At 52.7% G+C, this 20,935-nt stretch overlaps 1 protein-coding gene across 2 annotated transcripts in view; it reads left to right on the top strand.

The window, feature by feature from the left end:
• UBE3C (ubiquitin protein ligase E3C) overlaps positions 1-20,935 on the top strand; it is a 112,482-nt gene that overhangs the window by 78,630 nt on the left and 12,917 nt on the right. For both annotated transcript variants that reach the window (XM_082692926.1, XM_082692927.1), the window contains exons 19-21: positions 8,440-8,652; positions 16,353-16,541; positions 16,641-16,707. In XM_082692926.1, the coding sequence (XP_082549052.1) occupies positions 8,440-8,652; positions 16,353-16,541; positions 16,641-16,707 (469 nt within the window). The remainder of the gene's footprint in view (positions 1-8,439; positions 8,653-16,352; positions 16,542-16,640; positions 16,708-20,935) is intronic.

The raw sequence follows: 20,935 nt of genomic DNA, 5'->3' as shown, positions 1-20,935 counted from the left end.
ACCCAGGTGCCCAACAAGTCTTTTATTTTATTTTTTTATTTTTTTTTTTTTTTTAATTTTATTTATTTATTTGACAGAGAGAGAAATCACAAGTAGGCGGAGAGTCAGGCAGAGAGAGAGAGAGAAGCAGGCTCCCGCTGAGCAAAGAGCCCGATGCGGGGCTCGATGCCAGGACACTGAGATCATGACCTGAGCCGAAGGCAGCGGCTTAATCCACTGAGCCACCCAGGTGCCCCCCAACAAGTCTTTTAAAAAAAAAAAAAAAGAAGCCTAGCACAGCCCACCCTGCAAACAGTGCTAACTATTGCAGTATTATCGGGAATAATCCTTTTTCTTAGAAACGAAACCAGAAACACAAAAAGAAAAAAATAGGTTGGACTTCATCAGAAACTTTTTGCTCTAAAGAACACCATCCAGAAACTGAAAGTCTTCGCATCCGTGTCTGATACGAGACTTGGACTGGGGTAGAGAAGGGACTCCAGGATCCAGACAGTCTAAGTTTAGAGTTGGCCAAGGACCCGGATGGACATTTCTCCAGGGAAGGTAAGCGAGTGAGCAGCAAACACGTGAAAACGTGCTCACCATCATTAGTCATCAGGAAAACGCACACCTAAACCGCAGCGCAAGACCACCTCGTGCCCACGAGGTCGGAAGGAGGCACCCGGTGCTGGCCAGGACGCGGGGAAGCCGCGCGCTCGTCAGTGCGGCCCCTCGGGACACGGGCGGTCGGGCCAGGTCACACCGACCTGCCTTCCGGGCCAGGCCAGCCTGTGTTCAGGCGCAACGTACTCATGGCGGCTTTCTCTGTGAAAGCCACGCGGAGAAATGGGTCAAATGTCCGTCATCTGCCCGAACGGACTCGGTGCGTCCACACCACTGGCGACAGCGTGGCCGCGGGAAGGAGGGAGTCCTGACGGCCGCGGGGACACCGGTGCAGAACGGGCTCCGGGACGAGCGCGAATCACAGAGACCGCCGCCGGGGTCCGTCCGTCTGGAATGTCCAGAGAGGGAATCTGTGCGGTGAGAAAGTCGATCGTGATCGTCGCAGGCTGGGAAGGTGCGACAAAGGAGGCCCACGGCGACGGAAGTGTTTCTTCTGCGGGCGAGGGAAGTGTGCGGAAGTTGATTGTGCTGATGGTTGTGTAAGAGTGAGAGCCGTTGGGTTTTCACTCTAAAGGAGTGGGTTGTCCGGCGTGTGAGTCCTGTCTCAGGAGAGCTGAGTGCGATGCCGCGATTTTGCCCGAGCCGGAACGTGTCGGAGGGGTAGCGTGGGCTGGGCGTCTGCGGGTGGTTTCGGCCGGAGGAGCTGTAGCCGCGCTGTGTGTCCCCAGCCTGTAGAGGTTCTCAGCACCCGGCCACAGCGACGTTACTTATCCTGGAGGGACGTCCGTATCCTCGAATTTCAAGAGAGGGAGGGTGGCGGGTTTCCGTCTGTATTTTACTATCCTGTGCGGTAAAAAAATCTTCGAACCTGAGAAAAGTTTCCTTTTCGCTAGTGAAGATGTTCTGCCACGTGGGGTCCTTTAACGGAGCCTCCGTGGTTTCCTCAACTCCTGTTAACTCTTTCAGAGGCAGGGACGTAACGACTGTCCTACATCTCCCAGGTAGTCCCCTCTCGTGGTGGGTTACGTTGGCGAACCTTTTGGCTCCTGGTCTTCCAGAAATGCCTCTGTGGGCAGAGCGGGCGGAGCCAGGAAAGCGGTGAGACACACGCGGCAGGGAAGCCTCGGCGCTCGGCTCCGCCCGCGCACCCCGCGACGGGGCTCCGTCTCGGGCTGTCCGGCGAGGAAGACAGGATCTGAGAACTGGACCTTCACGCCCCACCCGCCAGGGTCCCCTGTGGGTTTCTGAAAGAGGACGGTTTCATAAACTAAAGCTGCCGAAGCATCAAGTGCACACCAGCGGTTGGCCTGAGCAAGAGAAGACCTGTCCTCGGGGAAGGCTTTTCTTCCGGCCTGAGTGGCTGGTGTGGCCCGAGGAGCCCCCGCTCAGCGCCCTGTGCTGCTGGTGTGACGGGAGGCACCGGAGGGCCGCTCTCAGAGAAGGGCTCTCGGGCCATGGGCAGGGCCCAGGCGCTCCGCTCAAGGCCACTTGGGAGCCTCTGCAGGGAAGCGGAGGGCCGTGCCAGCACCCTGCCTTGAACCTCAGGGTTTCCGTGATGCCTTTTCTCTGAACACCAGAGCCACTGGCCCCTGCTCCAACATTTGCTGAATCGTGAATGGGCAGAGTCACTGTTTCGGGGTTTTTGGTTCTGGGTTGGTTTTGTTTTGTTTTGTTTCTGTTTCTTTCTTTTTTTTTTTTTTTTTGTAAGATTTTATTTATTTACTTGACAGAGACCACAGGTAGGCAGAGAGGCAGGCAGAGAGAGAGGAAGGAACAGGTTCCCTCTGGAACAGATGAGCCCAATGCAGGGCTCGATCCCAGGATCCTGGGACCATGACCTGAGCTAAAGGTAGAGGCTTAACCCACTGAACCACCCAGGCGCCCCATGTTTTGTTTCTGTTTTTTAAGATTTCATTTATTTATCTATCTGTCTATTAGGGAGAGAGAGGGCAAGACAAGCCCAGGGAGGGGCTCCTGGGTGGCTCACTAGGTTAAGCCTCTGCCTTCGGCTCAAGTCATGATCTCAAGGTCCTGGATCGAGCCCCGAGTTGGGCTCTCTGCTTGGTGGGGAGTCTGCTTCTCCCCTCTCTCTGCCTGCTGCTCTACTTGTGATCTTTCTCTCTGAGTGAAATAAATAAATAAAATCTTTAAAAAAAAAGCAAGCCCGGGGAGCAGCAGGCGGAGGGAGAAGCAGCTCCCCCCTGAGCAAGGAGCCGATACAGCGCTCGTCGCAGGACCCTGGGATCGTGACCTGAGCCGAAAGCAGATGAATGCTTCCATGACCCACCCAGGTGTCCCAGAGTCCCTATTTCTAGAACTACTGTAGGATGTCCAAGAGTGTAAGGGAGTGTGGAGCTGGAGGGGCTGCCTCGCTGTCTTAGGTGGTGACAGCGTGCAGGAGAGACATGGGGATAACCGGCCCCGGCCCCATAGCGCAGAACTGAGCATTGGGCAGCACCGCCACTGTGCTGACGAGAGCTGTGAGCAGTGTGGGAAGACCTCTGGGGTAGGGTTGTGAAGACCCAGGGGTTTGAATGGAGCGTGACACACATCGTTCTGCACAACCTGAAGTGTCTCGGAAGAGAAGAAATGGGTTTCTGTAAACAAATTCACGGTTGTGGAATCCAAAGGTGGAAAGTAGTCCCTAGCCCATAGTTGTCACTTAATAGATGTCTCTCGAGTGACTGGGTTGCCGCATGTTGTATGTAGACTCGGGCCTTAGGGATGAGGGGTGTTTTCTGCCCTGTGGGGGTTTATGGTCCTGAAAACCACAGCAGTCCCACACGGAGACCGCGTTTCCTGCTCGGTGGTTCTTGTGGAAGAACAGCTGTTACGTAGCGCATCACTACCAGCCCACGACCTTCTGTACATTTCTTCTTTTATTTGTTTAAACTCCAAGGTTAGCATGATCTGAAATAATTAAAATTACCATCTTTTGCTCAGTTAGGGTGACTTTAACACAAGACAACTCATATAGTTTTTAGATTAAGTTATAAATGTTCGCTTTAGAACTACCTGAAGATTGATAGAGACGCATTTGAAAAGCATTATTTTTTTATTGATTCTTAATGTAGTAAATTACTGAAGTTCTTTGGCAGCAAACAGAAGTGGCCTCCCGCGCGGCTCCCACTCACTCTCCAGGCAGTGCCACGGCTTGCATTAACCGCATTGCGACTGCACTCACTTATATTAAAAGGCTTCTACTGTAATTAATCCTTTTTATTTCAAATCATTTTGGCACAATTTCTAGCTATAAACACTCATAAAAGACAGACAGTTGAAAAATACGTTACAGGTTTTTTCCATATACCTATTGCGATTCTTTCCGTGACAAGTCGTGATTGATGAGCTTCTGGAACAGCTGTGGTTCAGCCGGCTGAGAACCAAGGCCAGGGTGAAAAATGCTAAGTGGATTATTTTGCATAAAAAATAGGCAGTTTTGAAATTGTATAATTAACCTGTGTTTAGAAAATACCTTGATTTATGCTTACATTTGTATCTAAGTTGCATACATTATGGAAATTTAATTTATAATCCATTTAGCTGATGCAATCAGAGTTCTTAGTGCTATCATTTATTAGTGCTTGTATATTAAATGCTCTAAAGGTCTAAACCTGCCTTATGTAAAAAATTGCACCTAGGCATTTACATTTTATGAGTCACAGTGGGATTTCTGTTTAAAATTCAGGTAGCTCGGATCTATTTAACGGATTTCCCTGGTTTATTGTTACTGATGCGCAAGTGGCAAACAATGACCTCACGTATCGAGCGTCCCGTGATTTACGCTCCCGGTTTACTTTAACGTCCGCTGCCCGGATGACGCTTCTCTTCAACACCTGGAATCAATCATGACGGCTGGGACAGAACCTTCTTCTTGGCTTTGAGGCCATCGCTCATTTGGAAATAACGGGATTCCTAAGTGCTGCCGGCTATAGCGGTGGCTGTTCTTAACTCGAGCAAACTGCGGTTTCTCAAAACAACTCCTTCTTGGCGTTACCAGTGGACAAGTTAAGTGCTGGCCGCCGCCGTGTTGCCCATTCTCTCACTCACAAGTCCTGTTCTGCCGCATTTTCAGAACTAACTGGGTGCCCATCCGTCTTCAGATCAGAAATAGAAGCCCAGGGACGTAACAGTTCGGTTTCCCTGGCAGACAGAGAACATCTGAGTCCGAAGGGCCGGGGGGCACCATGAAGTACGTAGTTAACAGAGAGTGAACCCGGCATCCTTGGGGCGTTCACCTCGGGGAGAAGGGCTCATCCACACTGGGTGCCAGCAGCGTTCCGTGGCGAGAGCCAGTGCAAGACCATGTTTAAGGGCTCTTTTCTGGTTCCCTCCCGTCCTGAGAGTGGGAGGGACTTGAAAGTGTGGGTCTCACTCAAGGTGAACCTGAGCATTCCCGGGGGCATAGGAGGGTCCGGGAAGCCCCTGCGTGAGGGTCCATTTCTCGGCGTGTTAAGGCTCGGGGGTGTACAGCCTGGTGCCCCCACCGCCGGTTGCCCGTGCGGAAAGGGCACACAGGGACGTGACCTAGCTGAGTCCCCATCACCAGGGCAAGGCTCCCAGGCCCAACTCCAAGGGTGGCGCAGGGCTGGTGGCTCGGAGGGCTGGAGCCCCTGCCCCCAGGAGCTGCGTCTCCAGAGCCTCATGGCTCAGCTCTCGTGTGTGCGGACAGGGTCAGGCGAACCGCTGAATGACCACCCCAGGGATGACAGTTTGGCTTTGTGGCAGCGTGCTGGGGGCCGCGTTCCTGGCCTGGTGATACTTGGGTCTTTCAGCGGTGACTTAGAGAAGATCTTCGCATACGTCTGCGGCACAGCTCCCTGAGTACTTCCTGCAGCGGGGCCCCCGCTGTTCCCCAGATGAGAATGTGTGCCTCAGGCTCTGCCCCCAGCACCCCAGCTACCGCGCGGGGGCGGCGAGTCCGCGCACCCTGCCATTCTCCCATCTGCAGACCACACTTATTCCAGCAGAAAGGGCCGTGGGCTTGGAAATCCAGATTTCCCCTCGACTTCTGTAGAAGAGGGACTCTTGCTTTCTGCTTAGGAGACCTTCCAGATAGGCCAGATGGAGGGGAGACAGCTGGTGTGTGCTGAGCGCGGCCCCTGGCCTGGAGCTGGCTTCGGCACGTGGTAGCTTGGGTACATCAGAACATATTTGACGTGGGCGCCTGGGTGGCTCAGTGGGTTAAGCCGCTGCCTTCGGCTCGGGTCATGATCTCGGAGTCCTGGGATCGAGTCCCGCATCGGGCTCTCTGCTCAGTGGAGAGCCTGCTTCCCCCTCTCTCTCTCTCTGCCTGCCTCTCCATCTACTTGTGATCTCTCTCTGTCAAATAAATAAATAAAAATCTTTAAAAAAAAAACAAAAAAAAAAAGAACATATTTGACGAGACTCGTCAGGGCTTCCAAGTCCATCCTATGTAGAAGAAAATGATCAGAATGTTTCTGAAAACTTTACAACCCACTTCTGATCCCTTGCTGCATTTTTACAGCTTTAGGCCATAGGCGTATTTACCACGCAAGATGAATCTGCCATCATGTTGGAAGACCTGCATCCCTTGACCCCCAGCCCGTGGACAGAGAATCTGGAGATGAATGTAGTAATAATCACTGAATTTATCTAGCACCACCGGTCATCCGGGAAATGCAGATTGAAACCATAGTGAGACACCCCCTCATACAAACCAGGATAACTCAACGATTTTTTTTTTTTAAGATTTTTTCTTTATTGATCTGACAGAGATCACAAGCAGGCAGAGAGGCAGGCAGAGAGAGAGGAGGAAGCAGGCTCCCCGCAGAGCAGAGAGCCCGACATGGGGCTCGATCCCAGGACCCTGGGATCATGACCTGAGCCGAAGGCAGAGGCTTAACCCACTGAGCCACCCAGGTGCCCCGATATTTTTTTTTTTATTAAAGATTTTATTTGACACAGATAGAGATCACAAGTAGGTAGAGAGGCAGGCAGAGAGAGAGGAGGAGGCAGGCTCCCTGCTGAGCAGAGAACCCGATGCGGGGCTCCATGCCGGGACCCTGAGATCATGACCCGAGCCGAAGGCAGAGGCTTAACCCACTGAGCCCCCCAGGCGCCCCATAACTCAACTTTAAAAAGGCTGACAACACTGATCATCAGCAAGGGTCTGGACCAGCTGGAAGCTTCCTGCATTGCTGGTCATGGTGGGACATGGTTGTGCTTGGAAAACAGCGTGTCCTTTCCAGATGCAGCTGAACACACCACATGCCTGGCACTCCCCTGGGGTTAGCAGGTCTTCAGTCTCTCCTGAGAGAAGCAGAGCGCAGACCCACAGGAAGCCTCGCACTGATGGTCCAGCAGCTTTCTTTACCCTAGCCCCAGAGGGGACGCAACCCCCACGTCCATCAGCAGGCCCAGGGCTGGAGATGCCGCATGGCCTCATGTGGAAGAGTGAACAGCCTTACGTAGTGAGGAGGCAGACAGGGCTGTCTGATGCCCTTGGAGGGGGTTTTGGGGGTGGGGGGGGCCACAGAAGGGGGTTGACGTGAGGGACAGGAGGGAGCTCTCATGGGGAGTTGGGGGAGGGGAGGTGCTCTGTATCTTCACCCAAGTGGCCGCTGCACGGGCACAACCAGGTAGTTCGTCAGGCTGTACTCTTAGAGGTTGTACATTTTATTTAGTCTATGGTATGTGTGTGTGTATGCTTTAACATACACAAGTAAAAAGACAGTTATGCACGTGGCCCTTCAGCAGAACGGTGGGCAGTAACTCCGAGTGGAGAAGTCCTCCGTCAGGGCGTCTGGGTTTTTCCGCCACACGCTCACCCACCGTGGCCGCACAAGGGCCCCGGGAGCCCTGTGAGCCCAGGGCCGGGTCCCTTCGTCTCCAGGCGGGGCGGGGCGGGGCCAACTGCCGCCGTGGGCCGCGTCCGGCCTGCCCGGTTGTGTGGTCAGGGTGCTGAGAATGATTTTCCTCCTGGGGGCTGAAAAAGTCTGAAGAATAGTATTTCTTGACATTGAGAATTAGGCGCGGTCCAGCCCTGGCACAGCTGCCCTCACTCGTGCCCACACTGTCTTCCTTCGTTGCTACAAAGGCTGAGTGGAGGAGCAGCCACCGAGCCGGTCCAGCCTGTGGTCGTGGGTTGAATTGTGACGCCCAAAAAGATGGGGTTCCATCCTAATCCCCCATACCTGTGACCCTGATGTTATTTGCCAGTGAACCTTTCCTGTGAGTCACACCGGGTTAAGAGGGGCTCCCCAGAGCCAGCGACTGGTCTCTGTGAGAGAAGTGGGGAGATGCAGACGCGCACCCAGGGAAGACACAGCCTCTCGGAAAGGCCGAGTTTCGAGTGACTCAGCTAAAAGCCAGGGGCCATGGGGTACCGTCAGCAGCATCAGACAAGGAGGCCTGCCAAGGGGATGTGCCTGCTGCCACCCGGAGTTAGACTTCCAGCCCGCGGAGCTCCAAGGTGCTGAGCTGTCGTTCCCAGCCCCCGGCAAGGGGCTTCGCTGAGCAGCCCTCAGAGCCCCCGATGCCTGCGAAGCGTCTGCAGGAACACATGCCCCTCTGTGGCCGCATGGGCGATGTGGCTCTGGAGTGTCCACGGGCGTGCACGCTCTGCGAGGCACCCCGAAGTGCGCTCGGCGTCCACGTTAGCACGTGCGATGCCCTCACATACGCACCAGGTGGCCAGCCCAGCCTCGCGTGCAGAGGGTCTCCGCCAGTGTCCACGCCCGCCATCGCGGGCATGGTGAGGAGCGTGTCTGCGGTCCATCCGGGTTCCGCGCAATCTCGGGGTGGGTGGCTTCTCGGGCAGGCTGAGAGAGGAGCTCCTCCGACGCTGACCACGCTCCACGCTCTCGTTTGCAGGCGCTGTATGAAAACATGCTGGTGGAACTGCCCTTTGCCGGCTTCTTCCTGTCCAAACTGCTTGGCACCAGCGCAGATGTGGACATCCATCATCTGGCCTCGCTCGACCCCGAAGTGTACAAGAATCTGCTTTTCCTCAAGAGCTACGAAGGCGACGTAGAGGAGCTGGGGCTGAACTTCACCGTGGTCAACAACGACCTGGGGGAGGCGCAGGTGAGGGGCCTGTTGTGATGCCGCTGCTGTTCCCGCCGGGCGGCGGGTGTCCTCCCGTGTGGAAGTGCTCTGGAGCTGTCCAGTGCCCGGAGGGCTCAACATGGGGCGTGGGGGGCTGGAGGCGCCCGGGCCACGGCCCCAGTGCTCTGGGGTTCCCTTCCCGGGGCTGCTGCTCGTCGGGCTCTTGGCCCTGGGGATGGGGGTAGCCCCTTCTCGACAGGAGCCGCAAGGGTCCCTGTGCACCTCTGTTCCTGGCCCATTCTCAGTGGACCTCGGGTGCTCTGACGCCGACTGCTGGCCTGCGTGATCAATCTGGTTGGTCTTACTGTCTTTATCTTTTTTTTTTTTTTTTTTTAAAGATTTTGTCTACCTGTTTGACAGGGAGAGCCACAGCGAGAGAAGGAACACAAGCAGGGGGAGCGGGAGAGGGAGAAGCAGGCTCCCTGCTGAGCAGGGAGCCCAATGCGGGGCTCAGTCCCAGGACCCTGGAATCACGACCTGAGCCGAAGGCAGACACCCAACAACTGAGCCACCCATGTGCCCCCTTTTTAAAAAATACTTTATTTATTCATTTGAGAGGAAGAAACAACATGAGCACAGGGAGCAGCGGAGGGAGAGGGAGAAGCAGACTCCCGGCCGAGCAGGGAGCCCGACATGGGGCTCGATCCCAGAGCCCTGAGATCGTGACCAGAGCCCAAGGCAGACACTTAACTATTGGAGCCACTGAGGTGCCCATGTCTTTATTCTTCTTAAAAAAACAAAAAACAAACAAAAAAACCCCTACATGTTAGAGATTGAAACTGATTTTTCTAGATGACAGCACTGTCGGGGCCGGATTTGCATTCCACCAAATCACGCTTCTGAGGACGGCGGGTCGGCCCGCTCTGGGTGCGCCGCCCTCCTGAGCTCTGCAGCCAGGATGGTCTCTCCGCAGAGAAGCCGGTGCGCGGGAGCAGGCCCGTCCCACCCCGCGGCGGTGAGCACGACCTGCCGGCTCTGCGCACGCTCGGCTACCCCAGGTGCGGTGCGGACAGGAACCCTGCGGCAGGGCCCTTGGTGGCTGCTGTGTCCCCAGGAGCCCGTGCTCGCCCCTCTGGCAGCTGAGCGGCGCCCCGTCGCGTGGGGATCCGGTCTCTCCGTGGACGGACATTGGGGTCATTTCCACGTTTTAGCTGTTAGGCAGAGTGCGCTAGGGACGTTCTCATGCCACGTGCTCAGCGTGGAGGGATCACTGACACCCGGGGTCTCCTCACAGCGTGGGGAGATCGGGGCCGGGGGGGGAGGTAGAGATGGGCTAGACTGGCCACCAGGTGGGACTTGCTAAAATGAGCGGTCGGCGGGGGGGCATTCGGCGTACTTTTTGTGTACATTAGCGTACGTTCAGATGTTCCCATAATTTGCAAAACCTTTTTTTAAATTTTTTTATTTTCAGCATAACAGTATTCATTATTTTTTCACCACACGCAATGCTCCATGCAATCTGTGCCCTCTCTAATACCCACCACCTGGTTCCCCGACCACCACCCCCCCCCACGCCACTTCAGACCTCTCAGATTGTTTCTCAGAGTCCATAGTCTCTCATGGTTCACCTCCCCTTCCAATTTACCCCAACCCCCTTCTCTCTAACTCCCCCTGTCCTCCATGCTATTTGTTATGCTCCACAAATAAGTGAAACCATATGATAATTGACTCTCTCTGCTTGACTTATTTCACTCAGCATAATCTCTTCCAGTCCCGTCCATTTTGCTACAAAAGTTGTTTCTGATGGAGGCATCATACTCCACAGTGTATATGGACCACATCTTCCTTATCCATTCATCCGTTGAAGGGCATCTTGATTCTTTCCACGGTTTGGCGACCGTGGCCATTGCTGCTATGAACATTGGGGTACAGATGGCCCTTCTTTTCACTACATCTGTATCTTTGGGGTAAATACCCAGGAGTGCAATTGCAGGGTCATAGGGAAGCTCTATTTTTAATTTCTTGAGGAATCTCCACACTGTTCTCCAAAGTGGCTGCACCAACCTGCGTTCCCACCAACAGTGTAAGAGGGTTCCCCTTTCTCCACATCCTCTCCAACACATGTTGTTTCCTGTCTTGCTAATTTGGGCCATTCTAACTGGTGTAAGGTGGTATCTCAATGTGGTTTTAATTTGAATCTCCCTGATGGCTCATGATGATGAACATTTTTTCATGTGTCTGATAGCCGTTTGTATGTCTTCATTGGAGAAGTGTCTGTTCATATCTTCTGCACATTGTTTGATATGATTGTCTGTTTTGTGTGTGCTGAATCTGAGGAGTTCATTATAGATCCTGGATATCAACCTTTTGTCTGTACTGTCATTTGCAAATATCTTCTCCCAAAACCTTTTTTTTTTTTATTTAAGATTTTTATTTACTTATTTGACAGACAGAGATCACAAGTAGGCAGAGAGGCAGGCAGGGAAAGAAGGGGAAGCAGGCTCCCTGCTGAGCAGAGAGCCCGATTCTGGGCTCGATCCCAGGACCCTGAGATCATGACCTGAGCCGAAGGCAGTGGCTTAACCCACTGAGCCACCCAGGAGCCCTCCCAAAACCTTTTTTTTTTTTTTTTTTTTTTTTTAAAGATTTTATTTATTTATTTGACAGAGAGAAATCACAAGTAGGCAGAGAGGCAGGCAGAGAGAGAGAGGAGGAAGCAGGCTCCCTGCTGAGCAGAGAGCCCGATGTGGGACTCGATCCCAGGACCCTGAGATCATGACCTGAGCCGAAGGCAGCGGCTTAACCACTGAGCCACCCAGGCGCCCCCCAAAACCTTTTTTAACGTGTGCAACAAACCGGATTGTTGGAGGACCTTTGAAGTCATACTTGTTATGTCTCGTTTTACCAGATTTTAAAGTGGCCAATGTGCTTCTCTAATTTTTGGTTTTTAGACAAATAGATCTGTTTTGTAGGGAGAAGCAGCTTTTCTGCCATTCTTCTGTAGATGAGTAATCTCTGAATCAAGTAGTTCTGTTTTAACTACAGAACGCTTGTTACCATTGATCTTTGTAAATTTCTTTTGCTGGTTTTTAATTCAGGCTTTCAAAGGTCATCAGCTTTGCAACCTTAAAAGTAACTTCATATCAAAACTGTACTCAAGGGGCGCCTGGGTGGCTCAGTGGGTTAAAGCCTATGCCTTTAGCTTAGGTCGTGATCTCAGGGTCCTGGGATCGAGCCCTGCATCGGGCTCTGTGCTCGGTGGGGAGCCTGCTTCCTCCTCTCTCTCTGCCTGCCTCTCTGCCTGCTTGTGTTCTCTGTCTGTCAAATAAATAAAATCTTCTTAAAAAAAAAAAAGGAAAAAGAAGAAGCAGCTAAGCTTAGGGGCATGCAAGAGAAGGTGGACGGACGCCAGCAAGTCGCGTTCTCCTGCCGTCGTGGAGAACAGTGGTTAGAGGCCTTGGGCTTTAGAAAGAGCAGGGACAGACACGGAAGGAGAACCAGTGTTTGATTCCAAATCCTGGTTTGCAGGATTTCAGTTCCTCGGGGTACAGCAGTCTAAACACTGCATTTCAGAGCCGGCGGGACATGAGGAACCAGGAAACACCCGAGGGCCGCCCCCCTGGATGGGGCAGAGGAATGTGTGACTCTTGATCTGGGGGTGTGGGCTCGAGCCCCATGTTGGATCTAGAGATCACTTAAAAAAAATAGAATCCTTTAAAAAGAAAAGAAAAAAGACAACCCCTGAGCCTCCCTTCCCAGGAAGCTGAGATTCGATCCTGGGACTGCCAAACCGTCGCTTGGCCCCGCAGCAGGGACGTCTTCGGGAGCTGGGACGAGAAGCATAGTCAGGTTTACGCGTCCTTGTTCTAAACTCTGGGTGTTCTGGGTGTTCTGCCTGCCTTCGTGGCACTTGAGTTTTAGTCTGTTTCTTGGCCTTTAAACAGCTACTTATTTAGTGGGGTCCGGGGAGGCTCGGTCGGTGAAGCGTCCTACTGATTTCGGCTCAGGTCATGATCTCGGGGTCGTGAGATCGAGCCCCACGTCAGGGGCTCTGTGCTCGGCAGGGGGTCTGCTTGGGGCTCTCCCTCTTCTCCCTCTGCCCTCCCCCTCCCCCGCACCGTGCATGAGCTCACGCTGTCTCTCAAATAAGTAAAACCTTCAAAAACAACAACAAAAAGCCACCTATTTAAGAAATAGGTGTGGATTAGATCCTACGTGGAAATAAGGGAAATGACACCACCTTGGCGGCCTGCTCCCGTCTTACCGGACACCTGTGGGCATCCTGGAGCGCGGACCTTGGCGCCGGGAGAGGAGATGAGAACGGGGAGGACAGAGCCCCGTCCTGGTTACGGCTCACTGAGCTGCGTCTGTTCCCACGCCTGCCATCCGAGACAGCTGAAGTTCCGCTCTGCGCAATCAGACTTGTGTGTCGCGGCGTGAGGACACCATGACCACGCCGGGAGGGAGGCCGCCGGTCCCCGTCTCGGTCCGCCCGCTGGCGTGGTTCACCAATGAAGTAAAAGCGCCAGACGGTTCTATAGTGCCATGTCCACGGCCTCGGCTGGCGGGAGTGTTTCCCATTTTCCTTTGAGGATAGACGGTGACAGTGAGACGTCGCCCACCTAAGCGTCCATTAGAGCAGCTCGGGTAGCACTGGAACCGGTTAGAAGCAGAAGTGCGAAGTGACGATGTTTCAGTCGTTCGCAGAAGCTCCCGCTGAATAAAGAGATTGTGGGTGGCCGCGCACGGGGTTAATTGCACTGAAGGGTCCAGCAGGGAAACTGAGAAAGTCTCTGGAAAGCAGCTGATCTATGGGGGACACCTTCTGTATTTCTGCAACGGCAGATACAGAAACAGTCCTCTGTACGGGTTTAAGTGCATGAAATACCGTGACTTAGAGAGTTCTAACATGCAAATACCCCGTTATGTTGGTAGGTCACGTTAATTTTCCTTTCAGAAATACTAGGGTTTCTCCCCAACTTGCTTTCTTTGGGGAAATCAGTACAGCTGTTAGCCTGCCTAAAAACGCATGTGAAATTTTAGACCACGAGTTTGTGCACGTGTCTCTGCTAAGGAAAGGGCTCAGGGTTTAAGGTGGTCCCTCAGTGTCGCTGCGCCCAGAGCATGAACTTGAGGCACGAGACCTCGTTCAGGGCCTGGTTCTGCCGCCGTGCCGCGTGAGCCTGGGCTGGTCGCAGCAGCTCGTCTGCCCTTCCAGAGGGCGTGGACGGGGCCCCGAGGATGAAGCGGGCGCACTTGGGTGGGGAGCCTGTGGGGCGCCCGTGTGCCCCCCAGTGCTACCCAGCCGCACTCAGGAGGGGCGGGGAGCGCAGCGCAGGAGAGGAGCTGCTGGTTCATACTGAGAGATGTAAGTACACCTTCACCCTGGAACCCCAGGACCGGTCCAACACAGTGTGAGACTTGAGTCGCTGTTCCAGCGTCGCCGAGACAGGAGCGGAGATGCCGACACGCTGTCCCCTTGCCATCCCTGGAAACAGCCTTGCCATCTGATAAGGCAGGGGGTCTGGGGCTTTGGGGGTCCTTTACCTGACAGTTGTCTTTGAATCACTCACTATCCGCTCATTTGGTACGCGTTGTTGGTGCGCTTGGAGTAAGGGCTGGTAGTTGCAGGAAAGCAGCACTGCAGGCTCGGGGGGCCCAGGTAGTGCACGGACAGCAAGCATGGGATGCATCACGGTCTCCCCGGAGTGGGGAAGTGAGAGGAGGTGTGGATTCAGAGCCTTTACTGGGCCTCTGGCTCCAGCCCAGACCAGAAGCACCAGCGAGCAGGGGGAGCACCGGGGGAAGAAGCCCACGCGTCGAAGCCTTGTCGTGTCCGTGGCGCGAGGTAGCCAGGCAGCCGTGGGCGAAGATGATTTCAGGAAAGCTCCTCTGCGACGGGGCCTCCATGGGAAGTGGTGCGGAAACTGGCCAAGAGGCCGTTGCCCGGGGCAGGCCGTTGCCCGGGGCAGGCCGTTGCCCGGAGCCGGAGGTGCTGTCCTCGTTCAGGCGGAACCGCGAGGAGGACGTGCTGGCGGCTTCCGTGACCCACAGTCTGGGCGGCCCTCTGTGCTCACCCCGAGCTTCGCCGCCCACCGGAACGCCGTCTTCACTTGCTGTCTCTGTTCAGCACAGGCGGCCTCCTCCACGTGCGTCTGAGAAGCAGCAAACGGGAAAATGGTGCATTCTTGGGAGTTAGGCTGACACCTCTGCGATGGCTTTTCCGTCCCCTTTGGTTCACACGAGCTCACAAACCACAGACCCCGGGTAGACCAAGCAGAAATACCACCGTTTTATTAATGATGAAAGCCATTCCCGGGACGGGTGGGGGTTGCAGGTGTCCCTGTCACAGCGGCGGGGACAGCCAGCGTCCGGGTCCGGCCCTGGCTTCTGCGTGGGCTTCCTGCTGACACCCCGGCAGTGCCACCTCGGCACCCAGATCTGTGCCCCCGACACACTGCGTGAGCAAGGCCCAGTGAGGACGGACGGCCGTCCCGGGGGTGGGCCATCTGAGTGACAGCCCGTCATCGCTAATGGACTGCTGTCCTCTTGAGTCCTGTCTGCTGTACCTGAGGGGCCCTGGCCCCTCAGTCAGTGGAGCCTGCGACACTTCATCTTGGGTTGTCAGGTCGAGTCCCACGTTGGTGTAGAGATAAGTTAAACATAAAATCTTTAAAAATAGTAAAAATAATGAGGGGCCCAAGGGTGGCTCAGTCGTCAAGTGTCTGCCTTTGGCTCAGGTCATGATCTTGGGGTGCTGGGATCGAGCCCCGTATCAGGCTCCCTGCTTGGTGGGGAGTCTGCTTCTCCCTCCGCCTGCCTGTATCTGTCTCTTTCTCTGTAAATAAATAAATAAGAATCTTTTATAAAAAGAATGAAAGAATGAAGTACTTCATAGTGATAACTGTATGACAGAGACACAAAGAGAAGAATGTTCTGTTTGTACCACTATGACTTACGATTCCCCTACAACCTTCATTCCTTAGGTTGTATTTTCTCCAGAATGAATCCCTTTTGACATGAGTTCATTTTTCGGTTCGTATCTTGGCCCTTTGTGATTCATAATTTAACTTTTTTTTTTTTTTAAGATTTTACTTATTTATTTGACGGAGACACAGCGAGAGAGGGAACACAAGCAGGGGGAGCGGGAGAGGGGGAAGCAGGCTCCCTGCAGAGCAGAGAGCCTGATGCGGGGCTCGATCCCAGGACCTGGGACCTTGACCTGAGCTGAAGGCAGAGGCTTGACGATGGGGTCAGCCAGGCGCCCTATTTTAATTTTCAGTTATTCGTTTTAGAGAAGGAGAACGTGCACCTGTATGTTGGGGGTGGGGGCAGAGGGAGAGGGAGAGTCTCAGGCAGACCCCCCCCCGCTGAGCACAGAGCCTGATGTGGGGCTCAGGCTCACGACTCTGAGATCATGACCTGAGCCGAAATCAGGAGTTGGACACCCAACTGACTGAGCCACCCAGGCACCCGATTACCACAGAGTTGCCATCATCACCTGTTGCATTGGTGGCTGACGCTCCGAAAGGCAGACTAAGACGCCCGGCTGTGGAGGGTCCCATCAGCGGGGCGTCCTTGCGCCGACGCAGGCTGGCCTGTCACCAGCCGCACGGCCTTTTACTCCGCTGCCCGTGTGCAAAGCCGTGCTAGCGGGTTTCTCTGAAGGAAGTGTTTCTTGGTTTCGTTTTGCTCGAGTCCTACTTAGAATTTCCAGACCCTTGTTTTACTCTTTCTAGGTGGTTGAACTGAAATTTGGTGGCAAAGACATCCCTGTGACGAGTGCCAACAGGATTGCGTACATCCACCTCGTGGCCGACTACAGGCTGAACAGGCAGATCCGCCAGCACTGCCTGGCCTTCAGACAGGGTCTGGCCAACGTGGTGAACCTGGAGTGGCTGCGGATGTTCGACCAGCAGGAGATCCAGGTAGGCCGGCCGTGCCCCCCCGGACCTCCGCTGCCACGAAACTCGGAGGAGCCGCCTGGCAGGCTGCCTCACATTTTACGAATCGAACTTGTCTTTCAGGTACTGATTTCTGGTGCACAGGTCCCCATAAGTCTGGACGACCTCAAATCGTTTACAAACTATTCAGGTAAGTTGCCACTGCTGCTGGCTTATTCCTGAAAACGTCACAGATGGTATTTCCAAATGGACTCTCCATTTGCTTTCTGTTCGGTGATTCAGTCACACAGTCTGGAGCCCAGCACGAGGGCCCCGTGAACCCCCAGCCGGCCTGTTCTGCCTCCGCCTGCCCCCCAGCAAGTAGCTGCTCTTTGGTTCTGTATATCTTTACACACAACTGCAGGATCGCTTCTTCCTGTCCTCATTGTTGCGTATGATTCTGCATCTTGCGGTTTCTCTTCCCACCATGTTTTCTTAAGTCTCCACGAAGGCGTTGGATCGCTTCTAGTCTTCCGCTTTTTTTTTTTTTAAAGATTTTATTTATTTATTTGATAGAGATCACAGCTAGGCGCAGAGGCAGGCAGAGAGAGAGAGGGAAGCAGGCTCCCTGCTGAGCAGAGAGCCCGATGCGGGACTCGATCCCAGGACCCTGAGATCATGACCTGAGCCGAAGGCAGAGGCTTTAACCCACTGAGCCCTCCAGGCACCCCACCCCTGAAACATTTTAAGTAGCAGCACTCCTGGCTGGTTCCGTTGGAAGAACATGTGACTCCTGATCTTGGGTATGGGTTCAAGTCTTCCGCTTTTAAAACAGTGCTTGCTAACGCCCTGCCCAAAACCCAAAACAGAACAAAAAACACTAACAATTAAAAAGAATAAACAAAAAAATTGGACCTCCTTTTTATTAAGTTAAACTTAAAAGTTTCTGTCCTTCAGGAAAATGAAATTCAGAAAGAAGATACGTAAACGGCCAGTTAACGCATAGCAACATGCTTAGTGACATGAGTCGTCAGAGAGAGATTGTTCAGAGCCGGACCTGGCGTATCTTTTGGGCATTTGTAAGTTTTTTAAATTAACCACATATACACTTAGGAACATGAAGAGAGAAAAAAAAGTCCTTAAAACAATCACTGTAACTTTAGTGGAATTTCAGTCTATTCTAGTTTGTGGCAATACATAATTTATAGTATACATTGTCTTTGTAGCATCAAAAATAAAAATAAGCTCTTTCCAGCAGACAGCCTCTCCTCTGCTGTCCTGTCCGCCCTTAAGGGGTGTGGGGTGTTCAGTAAACTTCTGTCTCCTTAAAAATAAATAAATAAAAATATGTGTACATATATACACACACACACATATATGTATCTCTAAGCTGTTACTCTTCTTACAACTAGTTATTGAGATTAAATAGGTATATATGATTTATTTAACCTTCCACTGTAATAAATAGTTTTTTGTTTATTTATACGTGTACTTTTTTTTTCCTTTTTTTTAAATGAGAGAAGCCCAGAAGTTAAATTGCTTATAAAGGATGTGAAGACTTCAGGGGTAGGATCAGGACGGGTAGGGCTCGCGGAGAGTGCGGCAAGCAGGGTGAGCACCGAGGGGATGGCGAGCCTTCTGGAGCTTGGCCGAGGGTACCTTCAGCCCTTCATTCTTTTTTCTCATCTGTAGGAAACTCCAGATCTTAAACACATATGAAAATCTGTAGTTGTGAGCCGTGGATTCTTTTTTTCTTAATTCAACTTTAATTGTAAGTTCCAAGATCCGTTGTTCATGCCCACAGCCAGTGCTCCGTGCAGTACATGCCCTCCTTGGTACCTCGCACCCCGTGAGCCACTGATTCTTCATGTTATTGTGCACACAGACATTTTAAAGTCTTTTATTTTTTTATTATTTTCTCCCGAAGATTTTATTTATTTATTTGTTTGTTTGTTTGTTTATTTACCTGCAAGAGAGTGTGAGAGCACAAGTATGGAAGGAGCAGACAGAGGGGCCAAGCAGACTCTATGCTGAGTACAGAGCCGGATGTGGGGCTTGACGCAGGGCTCGATCCTAGGCCTCCGTGATCATGACCCAGGCTGAAACCAAGAGTCCGTCACTGAACTGACTGAGCCACCAGGCACCCCTGAAGCATTTTATCTTTTTTTTTTTTTAAGATTTTATTTATTTATTTGACAGAGATCACAAGTAGGCAGGCAGAGCAGAGAGAGGAGGAAGCCGGCTCCCTGCCAAGCAGAGAGCCCAACGTGGGGCTCAATCCTCGGACCCTTGGGATCATGACCCGAGCGGAAGGCAGAGGCTTTAACCCACTGAGCCCCCCAGGCGCCCCACCCCTGAAGCATTTTATGTAGCAGCACTCCTGGCTGGTTCCGTTGGAGGAACATGTGACTCCTGATCTCGGGTATGGGTTCAAGCCCCACCTTGGGAATAGAGATTACTTTTAAAAGACAAAGTATAGGGGCGCCTGGGTGGCTCAGTGGGTTAAGCCTCTGCCTTCGGCTCAGGTCATGATCCCAGGGTCCTGGGATCGAGCCCTGCATCGGGCTCTCTGCTCTGTGGGGAGCCTGCTTCCTCTCTCTCTGCCTGCCTCTCTGCCTACTTGTGATCTCTGTCTGTCAAATAAAATGAGTAAAATCTTTAATAAATAAATAAATAAATAAATAACAAAATATAATATTAAAAATGTTTTAGATATCTTAGAAAATGTAGACATATTCTTAAGTAAACGTGACGATACAGTGAGTGCGTGTGAAACCACGTCTCCGTGGCTGGGGTCTGGTAGGACCAAGCAGGAGTTGCACGGTCGCAGGTGTGAGGCCCTTCGCTGCTACGCAGTGTCCACTCCCTGTGCTTACCATCTGGGACACGCTGCATAATTCAATTTTCAAGGCCAGGAGAACTACAGTCATTCCAGTGCTGGGGCACCTGGTGGTGTCCCTCAGCGGAGCATGATGCTCCTGATTTCTCAGGGTCATGAGTTGAGCACCACACTGGGCGTGGAGCCTGCTTTAAAACAACTAATAATGAAGGGGCGCCTGGGTGGCTCAGAGGGGTAAGCCACTGCCTTCCGCTCAGGTCATGGTCTCAGAGTCCTAGGATTGAGCCCCACATCGGGCTCTCTGCTCGGCGGGGAGCCTGCTTCCCCCTCTCTCTGCCTGCCTCTCTGCCTACTTGCGATCTGTCAAATAAATAAATAAAATCTTTTTTAAAAAATTAAAAATCAGAAAAAAATATTAAAGTCACTTCATTTTCATAAAATCGTAATAATCATTTATAATTAACAAAATTACAAGTGACTTTTCTTCATTGTTCTTCTTTGTTTTCTAAATATTATGAAATGAGTATTTTTCCCAGAATAGTATTTAAGCCTTAAAAACATACCCTGTGTAGGAGTTCCAGCTGCAGCTGAGTGAGGAGAAGATTTCTCTCCTCAAAGGTCACTATTAGCCTGATACAAAAATAACACAAGAAACTCATAAATTAATATCCCTCAGGAACAAAGATCAAAAATCCTCAGTATATTAGCAGCCTGGATCCGGCAGCTAGGCAGCACCTACCCCACGAGTGCACAGTTCATGTCACATCTGAGAATGTGCGCACGGCGCGCGGCGCTGACCGTGGAGAGAACAGGCCCGCACGTCGTCTCCTCGAGGCGGAGGAGAAAGGAAAAAGCGAGTGCAGCTCTGGCGCATCTAAGCGTCTCCTACCCATTTGGGGTGAAAACCCTCTGGAAACTAGAACAGGAGGGAACTTTCTCGCCCTGAGAGCAGACACGCACAGCACGTCAGAGCTGCCGGCCCCCTGGGGAAGGTTAAATGCTGCCTGCCTATGTCAGAGGCACGTGACCGTGGTTTCTAGCTAGTGCAGTGAGGCAGGAGGCAGGAAAGGAAAGAAAAACGTCCAGGTTGGAAAAGAAAAGTGAAAGAAGGAAAACTGTGGGTGCCGGGGAGGCTCAGTTGGCCAGGTATCTCCGACTCCTGGTTCCGGCTCAGGTCATGGCCTCAGGGTCGTAAGTGCAAGCCCCACGGTGGGCTCCATGCCGGGTGTAGAGCCCACTTAGATTCTCTCTCCCGGGGCGCCTGGGTGGCTCAGTGGGTTAAAGCCTCTGCCTTCGGCTCGGGTCATGGTCCCTGGGTCCTGGGATCAAGCCCCGCATCGGGCTCTCTGCTCCGCCGGGAGCCTGCTTCCCCCTCTTCTCTGCCTGCCTCTCTGCCTACTTGTGATCTCTGTCTGTCAAATAAATAAAATTTAAAAAAAAAAAAAAAAAGACTCTCTCTCCCCCTCCTCTCCCCGTGCCCCTCCACCCCCAAAAAGGAAGTAAAACCGGCTTTCTTCATAGATAGCTTGACAGAAAAACAAAATGAGAACTAAAAAACCATTTCAGCACAAATCAGTACCACAAACCAATGTTGGTCTCA

The sequence above is a fragment of the Mustela nivalis genome, assembly GCF_964662115.1.
Source record: "Mustela nivalis genome assembly, chromosome: 12".
Taxonomy (NCBI): Eukaryota; Metazoa; Chordata; class Mammalia; order Carnivora; family Mustelidae; genus Mustela; species Mustela nivalis.
Note: the sequence above shows the minus strand (reverse complement) of the source record. Positions and strands in the feature narration are given on the sequence as shown.